Source organism: Phoxinus phoxinus (genome assembly GCF_949152265.1).
Source record: "Phoxinus phoxinus genome assembly, chromosome: 17".
Lineage (NCBI taxonomy): Eukaryota > Metazoa > Chordata > Actinopteri > Cypriniformes > Leuciscidae > Phoxinus > Phoxinus phoxinus.
Window position 1 is genome coordinate 20,219,820 of NC_136892.1, and position 17,836 is coordinate 20,237,655.

A 17,836-nucleotide genomic window follows, 5' to 3' on the forward strand; every position below is an offset into this window, starting at 1 on the left:
AACAGACTATGCATGAAAAGCGCATTTCTCCGCCTTGACAAAAAGCCCATTCTCTAGCAACCTCTGAAGCACTCGTCTGACGTGTTGAACGTGCTCCTGGAGAGACGAAGAAAAAATCAATATGTCATCCAGGTAAACATATATGAACTGATCTACCATGTCTCTCAACACGTCATTGACGAGTGCCTGGAAGACCGCTGGGGAGTTGGACAGCCCGAACGGCATAACCAAATATTCAAAGTGCCCCCTGGGGGTGTTGAACGCGGTCTTCCATTCATCCCCCTTCCTGATGCGAACCAAATGATATGCATTACGTAAATCCAACTTTGTGAAGATTGATGCTCCCTGCAACCTCTCGAAGGCTGAAGACATCAACGGCAAAGGATAAGTATTCTTTACCGTGATGCTGTTCAACCCCCGGTAATCAATACAAGGTCGCAGAGAGCCATCCTTCTTCCCCACAAAAAAGAATCCCGCCCCCGCTGGAGAAGAGGAAGGGCGGATGAACCCAGTTGCTAGAGAATCAGAAATATATTTCTCCATAGCCTCCTTTTCTGGAACAGAAAGCGAATATAACTTGCCCTTAGGCGGAGACGTACCTGGCAGTAGATCTACAGCACAGTCATAGGGACGATGCGGAGGAAGAGAAGCAGCACGGGACTTACTGAACACTTCCTTCAGGTCGAGATACTCTGGTGGCACGTTAGACAGATTCACTGGCTCCTCCTGCAACACAGAACAAGAAACGGACGGAACAGCAGACGAAAGACATGAGGCATAACATTGATTACTCCAGCTGGACACAGAATTCTGTCCCCACTCTATCCTGGGTCCGTGTTTCACCAACCACGGATGACCCAGGACAATGGGAGCGTGAGGTGACTGAGTGAGGTAAAGTGAGATCCTCTCAGTGTGGTTACCCGAAGTGATAAGTGTGATGGGTCCCGTGGTGTGAATGATGCCCGGAAGTCTCTGTCCATTTAGTGCGTGGATGGTGATACTGTGCTCCAGAGGTGTGACAGGGAGGTGAAGCTCCCGAGTCCACCAGCGCCTGGCCGTTGAAGGCGCGGCCTACCCACTGGAGTCTCACCGGAAGGAGGGTGGCGTTCGAGGGTCTGGCCATGGATATCCCGCCCGACAGTAGCCTCCCTCCTACCGTCGGGCTTGGCCTTTTAAAGGACAGGTGGAGACAAAGTGGCCGGGCTCTCCACAGTAGAGACACAGACCTCTCGAACGGCGGTGTTCTCTCTCCTCTTGGGAGAGCCGAGCTCGACCTACCTGCATGGGTTCAGGATCGTTCGAGGGGCTGACCGTGTTCACTCCTCTGAGACTGGGAAACTCAGCGAAAAACCCCACTGGAGTCTGGAACTGTCGATTCTCTCTCTGTTGTAATCGTGCATCGATTCGTAGTGCCAGTTCAACCAGTTCATCAAGTGTCTTGGGTAAATCCAACGTATAAATCTCCTTTTGAACACGGTCAGCCAACCCATGCAGGAACATGTCCCACTGCGCCTCCTCGTTCCATTTGCACTCGGCGGCCAACGTCCAGAACTGGATGGAATAGTCAGAAACAGAGTTGTTGTTCTGTCGGAGATCGGCAAGTTGGCGGGCCGCCTCGCGTCCTGCGACCGCGCGATCGAACACACGACCCATCTCCTGCTCGAGTGCTTGGAACGAGGAGCAGCAGGCGTGTTGATTCTTCCACACCGCTGTTCCCCACAGAGCCGCGCGTCCCGACAACAGCGTCATTACCAGCGCCACTTTACTCTCCTCCGAGGAAAACGCCACAGGCTGAAGAGAGAAGTAAATCGAGCATTTGGTTAAAAAAGTTCGACACATATTAGGTTCTCCTGAATACCTCTCGGGGGTGGGGATGCGCGGCTCCGATCGGTTGATGTTGGGATTTTCCGGGGGAACAGGCGGGGGCGGTGCTGGCGCAGTGGGACCTCTCAGATGTTGTAGTTGAGAGGTGAGCTCGGACACCTGCGCTACCAGAGCCTGTATCGCCCGACCCGAGGCACCGATCTGTTCATCCTGACGGTCCATGCGGGCGTGGTTACCGGCATACATCTGCTCAAAGCTGATTGCACTCGCTGAATCCATGATCTGGTCAGATGGTTCTGTCATGGCTCGAAGGAAAAGTCAAGGATTCAATAGCAAGTGAATACTGGTGTTTAATAACACAAGGAGTAGAAGTAGAGCAGATACAGAAGTCAGGCAGGCAGCAGTTTTCAGGCTCGGCAACGCAGGACCCCGTGGGCAGACAGCGCAAGGGAAACCCCAGACGATCCTCAGAACAGGCAGATAATATCGGAACAGGCAGACGAATCTAGAACAGGCAGACGAACCTCCGAATCAGGAAACTGGAGCAAGGGAGAGAAGACAGTGAGCCGGGCGCGAGAACCTCCACAACCATCTGACAAAGACAGGACGAGGTGACAAACAATATATAGAACATCTCTCATTCAAAACAGCTGACGCTGATCAGCTCATTAGCGGAGAACAGCAAGCCGCTGATGAGCCGCGCCCACTATTCCCACACACACACACACACACACACACACACACAGCGAGGGCGAGTCAATGAATCCATGAACCGTGACAGAACCAGATTGGTGCTTGCAACACGGAGCTGCTACCGCTAATGCCCAGAGCTCCCACTCAGCTAAAACGGCAGTTATGGGGGCATATTGATAAAGAGTGTTTTTGTGCCTCTTAACAGACACAAAAGGCAATTAAAATGTCTGTCCAACATGGACAGGGTCCTTAGATGACAACAAGATGCGTTTAGCAACTTAGCCATTGTTTAAATTCACCTAAATAGTGTTTTAGACGGCTAGCTGTAGTCTCGCGCTGAAGTCCCGTGGGAACTCCTGTTGCATCAAATACGCATTTGTATAGGCCTACTCTTTTACTCAGATTATTTGTAAGTGTGAACTCTTGAATTACAAAAACATTTTCTATGTGATTTGCCCAAACAAGTCTCCCCATTTTCTCATCTAACACTTTATTTTATTATTTATTATTTTATATTTGATCGAGTTACTTAATAGTGCATAATAGTAACCATTTCGAGTCAGTTTACATGACTCTTTAACAAATCTTTTTTTCCTGTATTGGCCAGACATTTTGAGATGCATAGTATTCAAAATTCAGAGTAGGCCAATGGAGCGGGCTGCCTGCTTAGTGGCACGAAGAGCAAATCTGTGGTCATTTGCAGTTTGGAGACCACCTCAGGGGATAAACCCTCACCCAGGTCTAGGTCTTTGAGCAGGTCTCACTGGTAGGTCTGCATGACAGCTTTAGGGTGCAAAGCCCCACCAGACTGACCGGCCGCTGCCTATTCTTTGTCCACAAGCCTAGATGTTGGCTGCATTCCAGTCCACTTTTAGACGGGCACTTGCAAACTTCCCTAAGCACTTCCCCTCGGGGGAATCCCTGCAGCCATTTTGAAGTGCGTTCCACTTCGCGAAGTGGACGAGGGAAGTTTATATGGACAGACCCTTGTTCCCTCGATTTTGACCGAGGGAGCGAGTCTACTTCATATGTACACTTCAGGCACCTACATGTCCCACAATGCAGTACGATTGTGATGTCACCACAGATCACGTCTAATCACCACCACAACAAACAACTTTATGATATATTAGTTATATATTTTTTATTTAAAACAACCCAAACACACCTTTATACATTTGGATGCTGCATTAAACAAATTCTTAAAGGAATTTAAAAATATTAATAATAAATCAACTCCAGCTGATTCCAAGTGATCAAGGGCTTAGGACGTTCCAATTCAGCCCATTGCAGTTTCCCCCAGTAGTGGCACTCGTGCAACGTAAGCAATGACGTACATCCGAGTGAACGAGACGGATGGAAGTTAGCGAGTGAAGGGCATGACCATTTTAGACTGGAACGCAGCCGTTGTCTAAGATGGCTTAGAGGGCAAAACGTGAGCCTTCAGGGATGAGGATGTCCCCGGGGAGAGATAGCTTGCTAAATTCCCTTCTACCCGAGGTATCCTCCCATAATACTGCTCACACGGCCTCTACACTGTAGAATAACTCAAAGTCGAAAGAACCATGCAAGCAGAGTATTTGCTCATCCATATGCGATCTCGCGTTTCGGAAAGGACCAGTTCAGACTTAGTCGGGCCTTGGCACTATTTATAAGTTCTAATAACTCATTGTATGCAGGGCTTTGATGAGTGGAGCAGGAGATATTTTTGATATATTTTAGCAGAACCAGAGGCAAGCGATTGTAAAGAAAGCCAGTCGGGAATGGAGCTTTCTTACTGAGCACTTGTCGCAGAGCACGCATCCAACCACCTCGAGGACTAAACGTGTATGCATTGCTCCCAGACAGATAACAAACATGTCAGGTCCATTGCTATTTTGAAATGCGGTATTTTTCTTTCTTTCACAAAGCACACACACAAGCGGCTTCCTGAAGACGTCTTTGCAGATGCCCTTTTTATATGCTCAGGTGCACAGTCATCGTACTGCTTGGCAAATTATTGGCGTGACTACACGTGTCTCAGACATAGGGTTCCATAAGGGCGCACCCCAATAGCGTCAGCAACTGATGGAACGTTGAGTTCCCTTAAAAAAGAACCAGATATTTTAAGAAAATTAATGTACCTTGTATAATCAGTTTGCTCTGTCTGCTTGGCTTAATCTGCACAACTCAATCATCAGACACATACAGACAAACCACCATCTTTTTCAGGCCTACTGGTTCAAGGCCAGGGATACTTTCACAAACATAAGTTGTTTGTCTCACAGAATTAGACACTGTTTATCAGGAATTAAACTGGCCTGAGAGGATAATAAAGAGATCCAGAGGTCATTAACTATCATGAGTTTGATGATTGTCCCCCTTGGGCCATAATTTCTCTGACTGGTCCCATATGTGAGAGCCATGGACAAACCACAGTCCTAGTGATGACAGTCAGGCAACAATCTCTGACCATCCTCATTATAATTTTTAGAAAATGTTGCTAAAATGTTGCTAATTTTGTATTTAAGGGAGACATATGGTATTTTCCTTCACTTTTACTTCACATTTCCTCTACAAAAGCGAATCTTCTTCTCTCATTTCCTCTCAGAAACCAACGCAAAATCTGGCATTAACAGGTCTATAAAACCATATGCATCTTTCTTTCTTTTTGTAACTTTATTTTCAATTGGGATTTTCCTAATTTACCTGACAACAGTATATGAAAATGGACACTTCTGCTGATTTGCAGGTACAAAGTCTGTAACGAAACTAAAATATAAAAAAGCAACAGTTCTCATTAAATTCTAAGACAAAATTTTCTGAGCTGTTTTCCACATTAATTTCATAGTTCTATCTTATTACAATGTCAATAGTAAAAAAAATCTAGTCAAGTAACCTTTATTTGTGTAATGCTTTAAAGATTTTGAAAGCAGCTTCCCAGTGATAAACAGGAAAATAACAATCATGCAAACTCCATCAAATATGAGACAAATTCAAATAAAGCAGCTCTACAGACGACAATAGTGTCATTATTCAGCTTAAGTCAGTTTCAATCAGATCAACATTGTAAATTGTAAAATAAGTTAATTATGAATATACTGTGTATATACTAATATGTGAATATACTGTTGTATATGCCGATCCAGAGCACCGCAAACATGCTCAATGGGTGACATGTCCAGTGAGTATGCTGGCCATGCAAGAACTGGGATGTTTTCCGTTTCCACGAATTTGCAACATGGGGCCGTGCATTATCATGCTGCAACATGAGGTGATGGTCGTGATGAATGGCACAACAATGGGCCTCAGGATCTCGTCACAGTATCTCTGTGCATTCAAAATGACATCAATAAAATGCACCTGTGTTCGTTGTCCATAACATACACCTATCCATACCATAACCCCACCGCCACCATGGGCCACTCGATCCACAACGTTGACATCACCAAACCGCTCACCCACACGACGCCATACACGCTGACCATACATCTGCCCTACAGTGAAAACCGGGATTCATCCGTGAAGAGAACACCTTTAAGTGCCAGATGCCATCGAATGTGAGCATTTGCCCACTCAAGTCGGTTACGAAGGCGAACTGCAGTCAGGTCGAGACCCTGATGAGGACGACGAGCATGCAGATGAGCTTCACTGAGACGGTTTCTGACAGTTTGTGCAGAAATTCTTTGGTATGGCAAACTGATTTTTGCAGCAGCTGTCCGGGTGGCTGGTCTCAGAAGATCTTGAGGTGAAGATGCTGGATGTGGAGGTCCTGGGCTGGTGTGGTTACACGTGGTCTGCGGTAGTAAGGCCGGTTAGGTGTATTCACGTTGAATTCACGGGCAACAGCTCTGGTGGACATTCCTGCAGTCAGCATGCCAATTGCACGCTCCCTCAAAACTTGTGCAATCTGTGGCATTGTGCTGTGTGATAAAACTGCACATTTTAGATTGGCCTTTTATGTGGCCAGCCTAAGGCACACCTGTGCAATAATCATGCTGTCTAATCAGCATCTTGATGGTGGATGGATTATCTTGACAAAGGAGAAGTGCTCACTTACACAGATTTAGACAGATTTGTGATCAATATTTGAGAGAAATAGTCATTTTGTGTACATAGAAAAAGTCTTAGATCTTTGAGTTCAGCTCATGAAAAATGGGGGTGTAGATTTGAAAATCATGCTTCCTCCCATTATTGTTGAATCACGGAAACTACACCAGATATTTTGCCAGGAGATTCCTATTTATTATGTTTATACTAGTCAGACAGAGAGAAACAGGCATAAGAATAAGGCTATAGGTGAGGTGGCCTTCATTCCAGATTTGTTTGTTCCCCATTTCTCTATCCTCTCACTCTATCATGCCAGCTGTAAAAGGTTTCTTGGTTTCTTGGTGTTTCTTCTCCCTCACCCCCTTATGCCTTAGTTTTCCTTCCTCTCAACCTGTCATCATGCCTTTATGTTTATCTGCGGTGGTACAGTAAGATTGAGCTTATACATCACAAAAGTAATACAAAAAAAAAATAACATTTAACAGTAAAATTTTAGTCTTCAAGGTCAAAAACAAAAGTGTTGCGTTTATAATTTTGTTCAGTGTACTTTAGTATCAACTATATTGTGGACTCTGGATAAACTGGAAATCACTGTATATATAGGCAAAAGTACTGAACCTTTCAGAACACATCAATTTCATCACACATTTGAAGTCATGCTCTGGTGGTCTTGAGGTCATGAATTCAGCTGAATGAAAACTGATGCTCTTCTGGCAGAGTGGCAGACACAGTCAGGCAGAAGCATATTGTATTGGCATATGTTACGACTCATTAGGTATAATTACAGCATAAAAAATCCTTGCTGTGATATTTTCTCGCACTGTAGGCTTTTCAATAAACCTTTGTGAACAGATGAAGCCATTAATTCTCACAATCAACAAAGAGCTTAAAAAAAAGTCTACCATAATAACATCAAGCTTTTTGATGTAGTTGGGGAGTTCCTTTTGTCCTGTCAAGTTCTGGTTTAAAGTCAATCATTTAAGTAATCTTAACACAAATGTTTGGAATTTGGTTAATAATTTGATAAGCAGGACTTTGAAACGTGAATAATAATATTAATAATAGGATAATTGTTGGCTCAGGCCTAGATGCATGTAATCTTCAATGAATATTCTTGGAATAGCAGAAAAATATTATTAAAAAATATATTATGATATATTATTAAAGACATACAGCTGAAATTAGGAAACAAGGCTAAAATTCTAATATTTGTTATTACAGAAATGTTGAATGTGTGTAATACAGTAGACAATTACTTAATGGCTGATTAAAGACTTATTAAAATGGCCAGCAACAGTTGCTCACAAACATCTGTGGTCATGTTTAATTCCTTTGAGAAAAACAAAGACGAATTTGAAACTAGATAAACATGTTAATTAGGGGTCATTATTTCTCAAAACACACAAAATCCCAGGGAGGCAATTTAAAGAAACCACTGAAGTACAAGGTCAACAAACTGAGCCCAATGGACAGTGCTAGAGACAAATATCACACCGTAAGGCCATAATGACCTCCCTAAAGAGGGTCGGTTATTGTAATATGCAAATAATGCATGCAAACACTGATGCAATCAAAACAACATTATTTTTCACATTAGTTCATAATAAGATCTATAGCATGCATTTAGAAAATAGGAGAATTTTCATTTCAGGTTAACTTTAAAATAGGCCTGCAAGGTTACCAGAATGTTATGCATGCACCATGACATGTGAGTGGACAAACAAATATGAATGTCGCGGTGTTTCCTAAATAATACAATATACTATAGGTGTACCAGGTTATCTTTACATTTTTTTTAGAAAAATTGTGTTAAAATGTGAGTATCAAAATGTGATACATCCGGCTTTTGAGGAATGTTTATTTGTACAATTCCTCAATTACCATAGCGTATTATATGTTTGGCCCCCCAAAAAAAAAAATGTTGTGCTTTGATCATAAAATTAAGCAATATCATCTTACTAAGATATTATTTGGAGATATAACGTGACGAATTACATTTATAAGCAAGTAGTCTGATATACTGTTATAAAGATCTCATTGATTTACATAGGATTTCATCTTACTTTTTGTCATATAAATATCAGCAACTGCACAAAGTTGCATAATTTTTTATCAATTTGGGCCCCTAAATAAAATGTAGGTGTTTTTTTCCATATTCTCTCATATATATATATATATATATATATATATATATATATATATATATATATATATATATATATATATATATATATATGAAGACGTCAGATGCTAAATCCTCTCTAAGTCCGTCTAAAGTTTTTGTTTAATATTAACATTTCTATCAGGCTCCTATGTATAGGTTTCTACCCAAGTACCGGCATTTCTGAATGGGCTGAGGCTGGGATTTTGTGAGTTTGAAGTGAAAGTATTTGATGAGCGTAGATTATGCTATGTGCGGAGAGCATTCACTCAATATTATTATCTAATTTTTGACAGAGGTGGCTTTTAGAGGCTTTTGCATCGGAGGTCTTCATATATATGCAGTAACAAAATATACAGTACAGCAAGAACGTTTCAAAAGCATATGGAGCTTAATTTACAGTGGTTTCGACATGAAGTGAACGCAGCTTTAATCTACAGTTATGCGGAGCTCGATATTGAGCCAATAAGAATTCACCAGTGGCGGCCGTGCATTTCACACCAAGGCCTTCAGTGGTGTCCTACCTGAATTAATAACTTTTAATAGTGTAGCGCACGGACTCTCTAATTGTTGTGAAATGTATGTTTTTATTTTCCACCGGCAGGTAATGGGTCAATACGGTGAGTTCGGAAAAGGCCGGGTAGAGAGAAACGAGCGAGTGAGTTTGGCTTGTGTTAAGCCTGGCTCACACTACAGAAGTTTTAAAATCCTAACCGATTGTGAATTTGGTTGCAGCACACACTTAAGGAAAATCTTTGCAAATTGTCTTCCCTTAAATCTTAAACATGCTCACACTACAAGATTTGAAAATCGCAGCACATCACACACTACAAAAAGTTATTACGATTATCGTGCCAGAGGAAGCACCTCACGTAATCTCATGCAGGAGGAGATCTGAAGCGAAAAGCAGATGTAAACAATATCGTCTCCCTGAGAGGAGGGAACGAGACATTACGTATGGGGAAATCCATTTTCCTCGAAATTATGAAGTCTGATTTGAATGACTCATTTGCTTGCAAATAGCCAATGGCGCCAAAAACCTCAAAAATCTTTCGACTGAACGAGAGCTATGAGGCTGAGAGGCTTTCCGCACGGCAGGTTACGCAATGTCTCGTTCCCTCCTCTCAGGGAACTACGGTTACGTGAGTAACCAGAGATGTTCCCTCATGCCTGGCTCACACTACAGGAGTTTTGAAATCCTAACCGATTTTTAAATCTGGTTGCAGCACACACTTTAGGAGAATCTTTGCAGATTTTCTTACCTCAAATAAGAGAAAAAGCGGAAGAATAAACGAGTGTGGATGAGAAAATGGTTGGGGAGACGGACTGAACATGGATTGTCAGTTCTTCAGCGAGAAATGCAGGTAAGAAATGTCTGTCACTTCCGTCTCGTCGTAGACTTGTTTCCTATTGGCTGTTGTGACAGTACTGACGTAATCACAATCTTGCTCATCCCGATAAATATCAAACATGTTTGATATGATCGGGGCGAGCCCGATTTGTGTGAGAGCAGATCGGGTGGGGCAAAATTCGATCTGTGAACGCCTCACATTACCAGATAATCTGTGCCGAACATCGCAACCGATCGAGGTCCTCGACAAGATTTTTTTCTCCGATTCTCGGGAGGGGGAAATCGGGCATAAATCGGCCTAAAACTCCTGTAGTGTGAGCCAAGCATTATCGAGTCGGTCTCTCGACATTACGTATGGGAAACAATAAAAACCCCGCCGTGTGGAAAACCTGGCCGGCCCAGCTCGCATCGAGCCCCTGTAGAGCACAAGCACTAAGTCCTTATAGTGCTAGCTCTAGGTCAGGTACCGGACCTGGTTGTGAGAAGACCGGGAGGGGCAAGGTTCGATCTGTGAACGCCTCACATTACCAAATAATCTGCGCCGAACATCGGAACCGATCGAGGTCCTCAACAATATTTTTTCTCCGATTCTCGGGAGGGGAAAATCGGGCATAAGTCGGCCTAAAACTCCTGTAGTGTGAGCCAGGCATTAGTGTTCCTTGCGTTCCGATTATAAGTTCAGAAACGGAGCCTCCCTTGTCTTGTCCTTCAAGGGTTAAAATAGTATTAATGTTTGAAAAAAAAAAAGTTTCGATCATAAATTTACAAGAAAAAATAAGAAGAAAATCAAATTCACCACGGAAAAAACGGTTTGTATTTCTACAGCATGAAGGTAAGATCTTACAGATTTATGAATGAACCGCTCGTTTTTAAATTTTCCCGGTCTACTGACATTTGTTCTGACATCCGCTTCAAACATTACAATGATCATGTCATAATAACTTTCGTCAACTCTACAGTAAGTAAATCCACTTCCCCACCTAATTACTCTTCGACAGCAATGCCATAGAAATATACAGTTCAATATGTAATTTCAAGCACAAAATTCTAAAGATGTCTGCGTGCTTTTCTCTGGCGCAAAAGGTCTATAGCAAACAACACTGAGAACATAAAACAGAGCCTGTACTTTCATTGATAGGCCTACAGGTCGCATGTAACAAGTCTCTATAGCCTATTTGTAGTAACGGCAACCTGGACGGAAACAACTTTCTAATCAACATTTTATACAAGGTTTTAATTTTGTAATTTGTATTTATTATTGTAACACATTTATACTGTTGTTTGTCTATGGTGCTTTCCCTGATGAGATAATCAAGTAGGCTATATTTTTATTTTAATGCCATCGTTTAACAGTTATACCAACAAACTCTAATCTGTATAAACACATAATATTTTTACCATTGACTTGTACGCTTAGTATTAATTCAAACATCCATAAGAGATTAGGCTATTTACATAATCACAATGAAAAGACCATGTGATCTGAATACACTGGACAATTTTCAGGTTACACTTTAGCCTAAATATAAACAGAAAAGGAGAGGAGGAGAGTCCATTCTTTATATTTGAGTCATGGCTCATCATTCACCTATTATCCAGCTGACCTGAAAAACATTTGTGATCTTTGTTTTGAAATGAATTATGAATATTTTTCCTGTCTCTGATATTTACAGTTTCCCTATACAAGGAGAACATGTCCAACTGCTTATAGCTTCCCTGCCTATACAACACAACTACTTGAAAAGAATGTAATGTACCTTTTCTTTTTCTTTTTTTACTACACTGTGCTGAACAATTTAAAGAAGATGAAAAACTCATCGATTATTTCTTCAGTCATACTGGAGGTCCTTTACAGAATGGAGGATCTTAAATACCTTTACTTAATGGTCTTTTTTATGTTGTACATGTTTGTACTCTTTGCTAACACCATTATGATTTTTATCATAATTACTGACAGAGCGCTTCACAAACCTATGTACGTCTTTCTATGTAACTTGGCTGTAAATGGCATCTATGGTGGCACGGCTTTGCTTCCGGCCTTGATGGGTACTTTAATGTCTCCTTCTCATGAGGTATCTTTGGCATGTTGTCAGGCTCAAACCTATTTCCTGCACACATATGCTATCATAGAATTCACCATTCTTTCAGTGATGTGCTATGATCGCTATGTGGCCATATGCTTTCCGCTACAGTATCACAGTATTATGACAATCTCAAGGGTGTATAAACTAATTGCTTTCTCATGGGGTTATCCTTTAGTGGCATTCGCTTTGTTTTTTATTCTGACTCTGCGTTTGACAATCTGTAGAAACATAATTGGGCGAGTGTACTGTTCCAACTATTCTCTTGTCAAACTGTCCTGTGATGACACAAATGTTGTGAGTGCTATTGGATTGTTTTCTGTTGTTGTATATACTTTTCCTCAGCTTGCGATGACCCTCTACTCATATGGACATATTCTGAAAATATGCTTTACTGCCACTAAAAAGTCTAAAATAAAAGCACTGAAGACCTGCATGCCACACTTATTTGCAATATTGAACTATAGTGTGGGCTGTTTTATTGAAATTGTACAAAGTCGCTTTGACACAAGTTATCTTCCCTTTGAAACACAAACAGTTATGTCACTTTATTTCTTGATATTTCCTCCTATTCTGAATCCAGCCATTTATGGGCTGAGTGTTCAGGCTCTAAGAGACAATATTTTTAGACTTTTCAGCTCTAGGAATAAGTTATTGCCTTTGGCTGTGAAATAGGATCTTTGTTATTTTCTAGATGAGAAATGTGCATGTTTTCAAATATTTCATCATGTCAATAAACAGCTGACATACCCAACATTTGTAAGCATGAATCATGTTTAAGTCACATGCCAGACGATGTGTTGCCCTCTGAAATGCAGTAGTCAGTGTATGTGACAAAAAAGTGTAATGAACACACTGATTGTCACCATTCAAGCAAACAAGCAATACTTAAATGTTCTGTTACTCTTTTTACTGAGCAGTGTGAGAGTCCATGGGTATGGGTTGATAGATTTTAACAACATATTAAAAATAGAGCAACACACATAGGTCTTATCTCATGCACAAATGTCAAAATAATTATTTTTCAAATGTTACCATAGCCTACTGAAATATATTTGATTTCTAATTTCTAAGGTCTCTAAATTATCAACATTCGACAGATCAACAGATCGACATCTGTAGCACACAATACATGCTGTCTGCTTTTCAGTATAATTCTAAAAATGTGCACCTTCAGGTCATGGTACACAGTTTGGGCCTTTGAATAAAACTTAGGTGTTGTTTCAAGCTTAATATTCTCGTATATGCTATATTAGCCATAAAATCCTGAAATATCAAATATGATACTCAACAAAAAAACACATATAGCCTAGGCCTACAAACTTTTTTATTATTTTTGTGTTTTTACTAAAGATTCAATAAACTGTTCCATCTGACTATTTCATGTGTCAGGCTTTACAATAACAACTGTTGATACTGACTGATGAACTGTTTTTCATTGCATTATACTTTTACTTATTACTTGTTACAGCCTAGTTTTATAGCATTTCTTGAAAGACTTAAAGCTGATGGAATCAGAAAATCCATATTAAATGTGGAAAGATCTGGATTGTTTATGTATTTGTTTAATGTCCCCCTGCATTTAAATCACATAACATGCAGATAAGCAACAAAGACAGACAAAATAGAACAAAATGCAAATGGCCATCCTTTTCAATGCTTTACCACAGTAGCTTTAATTAAATTAATTACAAATTAAATACTTTTACAGCACCTGCTGCCCTGAGATTCCACATGCAAAATAATTTGCATTATTTAAACAGCAGATAGCAGCAAATTAACAAAAATCACAATTGAACAAGACATATTGTGTCTTTAAGGCTTTCTCTACATGTCCTCTTGACCCACACTATTATCAAGATTATATATATATATATATATATATATATATATATATATATATATATATATATATATATATATATATATATATATAGCCTATATATATTTAAACCTGTCCAATTTTAAATGTTTTGTTACATTTGTTTGCTTTTACCCAAGATATTAAGCATTCCTTTGCACCTAGATTGGTAACTTATCTTAAAGTTCCACCATAGACAGGCTATTCACCAAAAAAATATTTAGAGGGGTGGGGGGGTTAGAACACTATTAAAACAACACTATTTTATAACATTCAATATCATATATAATATTTTTTTATAACATAATGCATTTAAGTTACCCGTAGCGTAGGCAATAAAAAAGCTATCAATCATGTTATCAATGAAAGCAAAAGTAAGCATGACTTGCACTTTCTTTTGAGCTTGACCGTTTTAGAGGAGGAGCATGCGCTTCGCAAGTGCGGAACATTTCAGAAACTAGCATTTCAACATTAAACACCAGAGTGCAGATTCTTCGTGACTTCATTTCTTTGCTTAACGGCAGACAATAGAAACCCACAATGTCCAAAAAAGTGGCTGTAGTTACAGGGGCAAATAAGGGCATCGGACTGGCAATTGTTAAAGGGCTGTGCAAGGCAGGTTTCAAAGGAGATATTCTCCTTACTGCACGGAATGAGAAACTGGGACAAGAGGCTGTTGCTGGACTGCAAGCGGAGGGGTGCAAAAACGTAATCTTCCATCAACTTGATGTTTGTGACCAAGGAAGCTCTCTAAAACTCAAGAAGTTTCTGGAGGAGAAGTACGGCGGCCTGGATGTTCTTATTAACAACGCGGGAATGGCCTTCAAACGTCAGTTTTGAAATGTTCTGTTTTTCAACGCAGACCTGCGTATATATTTAAGCCTTAAATGCTCTGTTTAAAAAAAAAAAGTGTCAAAGAACAATTAAAACATTCTATAGCCTATATTATATTAGCCTATATTAGGCCTATTCAGTGTTGGGTAAGTTACTCTAAAAAGTAGGCCTACCTTTCTACTAATTACATCCTCAGCAGTGTAATAACATTACTGTACTAAGAAGGCTAATTTCTAAAAAAAAAAAAATTATTGCATTACTTATTACTAATTACTTTCTAAATCCCATATAAACACAATTCCTAACCAATACAAGGATAGACATAAAAATGTTCTTTTAATTCTTTCAACGTAAATCAAATTGCATACATTCTTCTTGAACTGACCAAAGTATTTAAAGGGAGAAGGTTACATTAAAAACATACATTTAAACATCAGACATTAAATGGTTTTTTGTTTTGTGTTTTTTTTTTTTTGCATTCCACATTGCATTCCATTGTCATTTTTAATATATATATTTTTATGTAAACATTCATTTCAAAATGTACAAAATGTCTCTAGACCTTTTTTTCTCCATTCAACATTTTTTATTTTGTTGCAAAAATGCAAAAGCATTCTGCATCCATTTACATCTATTTGAAACTCTTCTCTTATCTAGAGTCAGCAACAGAGCCATTTGGAGAACAGGCTGAAGTGACCATGCGCACCAACTTTTGGGGAACACTGTGGGTGTGTCATGCTCTTCTGCCGATACTTCGACCCAATGCTCGAGTGGCCAATGTGTCCAGCTTTGTTAGCAAGAAATCCCTTGACCAGTGCAATCCTGAACTACAGGCAAAGTGTGTGAATCAATGTTTATAATAAGTGATAAGGTAAAGTAAACAGCAAATCAAGTTTTTTTTGTTTGTTTTATGTTTTGGACAGATTCAGAAATAAAGATTTGTCAGAGGAGGAGTTGTGCCTGCTGATGGGAGAGTTTGTTCATGCTGCACAGACAGGGGATCATACGGCTCAGGGCTGGCCAAACACTGCCTATGGTACCACCAAGGTAACAAGCATCCTTATTTGTCCCTGGCTGCATCCGAAAAGGGGGGGAAATTGCCTCCCTAGCAGCATACGGAGGTAGAAAGGTAACAAGGCATGTCCGAATCCAATGATCATGTTATGATCCTGTCTACTGAGATACCTTAATCTGATTGATTTCCTTATGATATCCCACAATCCTGCACATTCCATTCCATGACAGTTGAGCTAAAAAATATCTGAAAGTTGCAGTTGGTGGTCAGTTTGTGTATAAATGTATATGTTTTTGACCAACCTTTTCCATTTAGCAAGAAATTAGTAGAAATATATATATATATATTCACTTAGTTATCACCAAAGCTCCCTTTATTTTGTTGTAGATCATTAAACCGGTGTATTGCCTTAGAATTCTGTCCAAAATCCGTTTTTGTGTGGTCCCTTCATGCACAAACGCAGCCTGCAAAGTCATTTGCTGATAGGGCAGTGCCAGCAAGGCAACAATTCAGCTGCCTAAGCTTTCGGATGCAGCCCCTAACATCCCAAGAGCATGATATGCTAGGTTGTGTATTTTTGCAATAAGCAGGCCCACAAATCTGTCAGAAAAGGAATTGTTTTTGTTTTGTCTTCTTTTTTAGATTGGTGCGACTGTGCTATCAAAGATCCAGGCTCGAGTACTCAGCGAGACGAGGCCAGGTGATGGTATCCTCCTGAATGCTTGCTGTCCAGGATGGGTGCGGACTGACATGGCCGGACAAAATGCTACCAAGAGTCCAGAGGAAGGAGCAGAAACTCCTGTGTATCTGGCCATGCTGCCTGAAGGAGCCAAAGAGCCGCATGGACAGCTAGTGTGGGACAAGACTGTACAGGAATGGTAGAGTGAAGAAAACAGTCATCAACATCAGTTCATTCCATCTAAAAAAATTATGTCATGATTACATCTGACTTTTCCAAAACATACTGACATGTTGGCATTATGAGGCATACTGTAAAATTGTACTTCTACTACTGTACATGAAATTACATTTTAGAAAGCTCTGGTATGTACTTGGCACAGTTTCCTTGAAAGTAAATTGTATGGTTTATGAGTTCTCCATATCAGATGTTCAGTATCTTTTCAGATTCTTGGGTCATTTTGTTTATCTCACTAAGATAAATAGAAGATAAACAGATTTTGGCCTCAAATCCTTCTTCCACAGAGCAGATTTTACTATCTGCACAAACTGATATCTCTGTATACATTCCTAATTTGTGAAGCTAAATGAATATTTTGTTTGCCAAAATATTTGTCAACTTGTGATCTTGAATTGTAAGTAACAATTAAAATGATTAAAATGACATTCTTCATGCGCAAATGTTATTTCTGCTGGTGTCATGTGCTTGTTTTAGGATACTTGAAGCATTCGTTAGAGAAATATTAACTGTATTATACAAGATTGACTTTTGTGCCCTGCAATTCATACACAGTCATACATACCCGCCTTATCACTCACTATTACATGAAGTAGAACAACACTGATATGATGCAAGCTTTTATTGGCTCAGACTCTGCGTTTGAGAAAACAAAGCCTTATAAACTGGTAATATTTGGCGGTATCTTAACCTTATTGGCCAACAGAAAGCAGTTTTCATTGCAGAGGATTAATTATATCTCTGCCAGCTAAAAGATGAAAGTTTATTAGCGGATTAAAAGTGATAAAACACTGTAATCAACTTCCCACCCTCAGTTTCAATAAACAGGAAACCACCTTGTCTGGGTCATGATCACAATATTACAACACTGAAGTCAAGCAAAAGCAAGAATATTTTATTTCATTCACTACTTTTGTTTTAAATAAATACCTAAATGTTTCCTTATGTATTTACTTTGTCACACCCTGTAACTGGATAGGCACTTTTAAACCAGTTCTGAATCGTAGGGAAAGTATAGTAGATGTGTAACCACTAGAGGGCGCCAAAGATTTACATTGTGTAAATGAATTA

At 40.0% G+C, this 17,836-nt stretch overlaps 2 protein-coding genes and 1 long non-coding RNA gene across 3 annotated transcripts; 2 read left to right on the forward strand and 1 right to left on the reverse strand.

The window, feature by feature from the left end:
* Positions 1–11,989: 11,989 nt before the first annotated feature.
* On the forward strand, positions 11,990–12,814 carry LOC306984531 (olfactory receptor 52Z1P-like; the record flags this gene model as incomplete). Its single annotated transcript, XM_079586005.1, has 1 exon — positions 11,990–12,814. One exon carries the CDS (start codon positions 11,990–11,992, stop codon positions 12,812–12,814), a length of 825 nt encoding a protein of 274 aa, XP_079442131.1.
* Positions 12,815–14,364: 1,550 nt separating this feature from the next.
* On the forward strand, positions 14,365–17,361 carry cbr1l (carbonyl reductase 1-like). The gene is made up of 4 exons (XM_079585752.1): positions 14,365–14,829; positions 15,492–15,672; positions 15,758–15,881; positions 16,492–17,361. Exons 1-4 carry the CDS (start codon positions 14,541–14,543, stop codon positions 16,729–16,731), a joined length of 834 nt encoding a protein of 277 aa, XP_079441878.1. The 5' UTR covers positions 14,365–14,540; the 3' UTR covers positions 16,732–17,361.
* LOC306984416 lies at positions 14,464–17,212 on the reverse strand. Its single transcript, XR_013794539.1, has 2 exons — positions 15,274–17,212; positions 14,464–15,208 (listed from the first exon to the last, which is right to left on the reverse strand). It is a non-coding gene; the product is annotated as an uncharacterized lncRNA (long non-coding RNA).
* Positions 17,362–17,836: the final 475 nt, after the last annotated feature.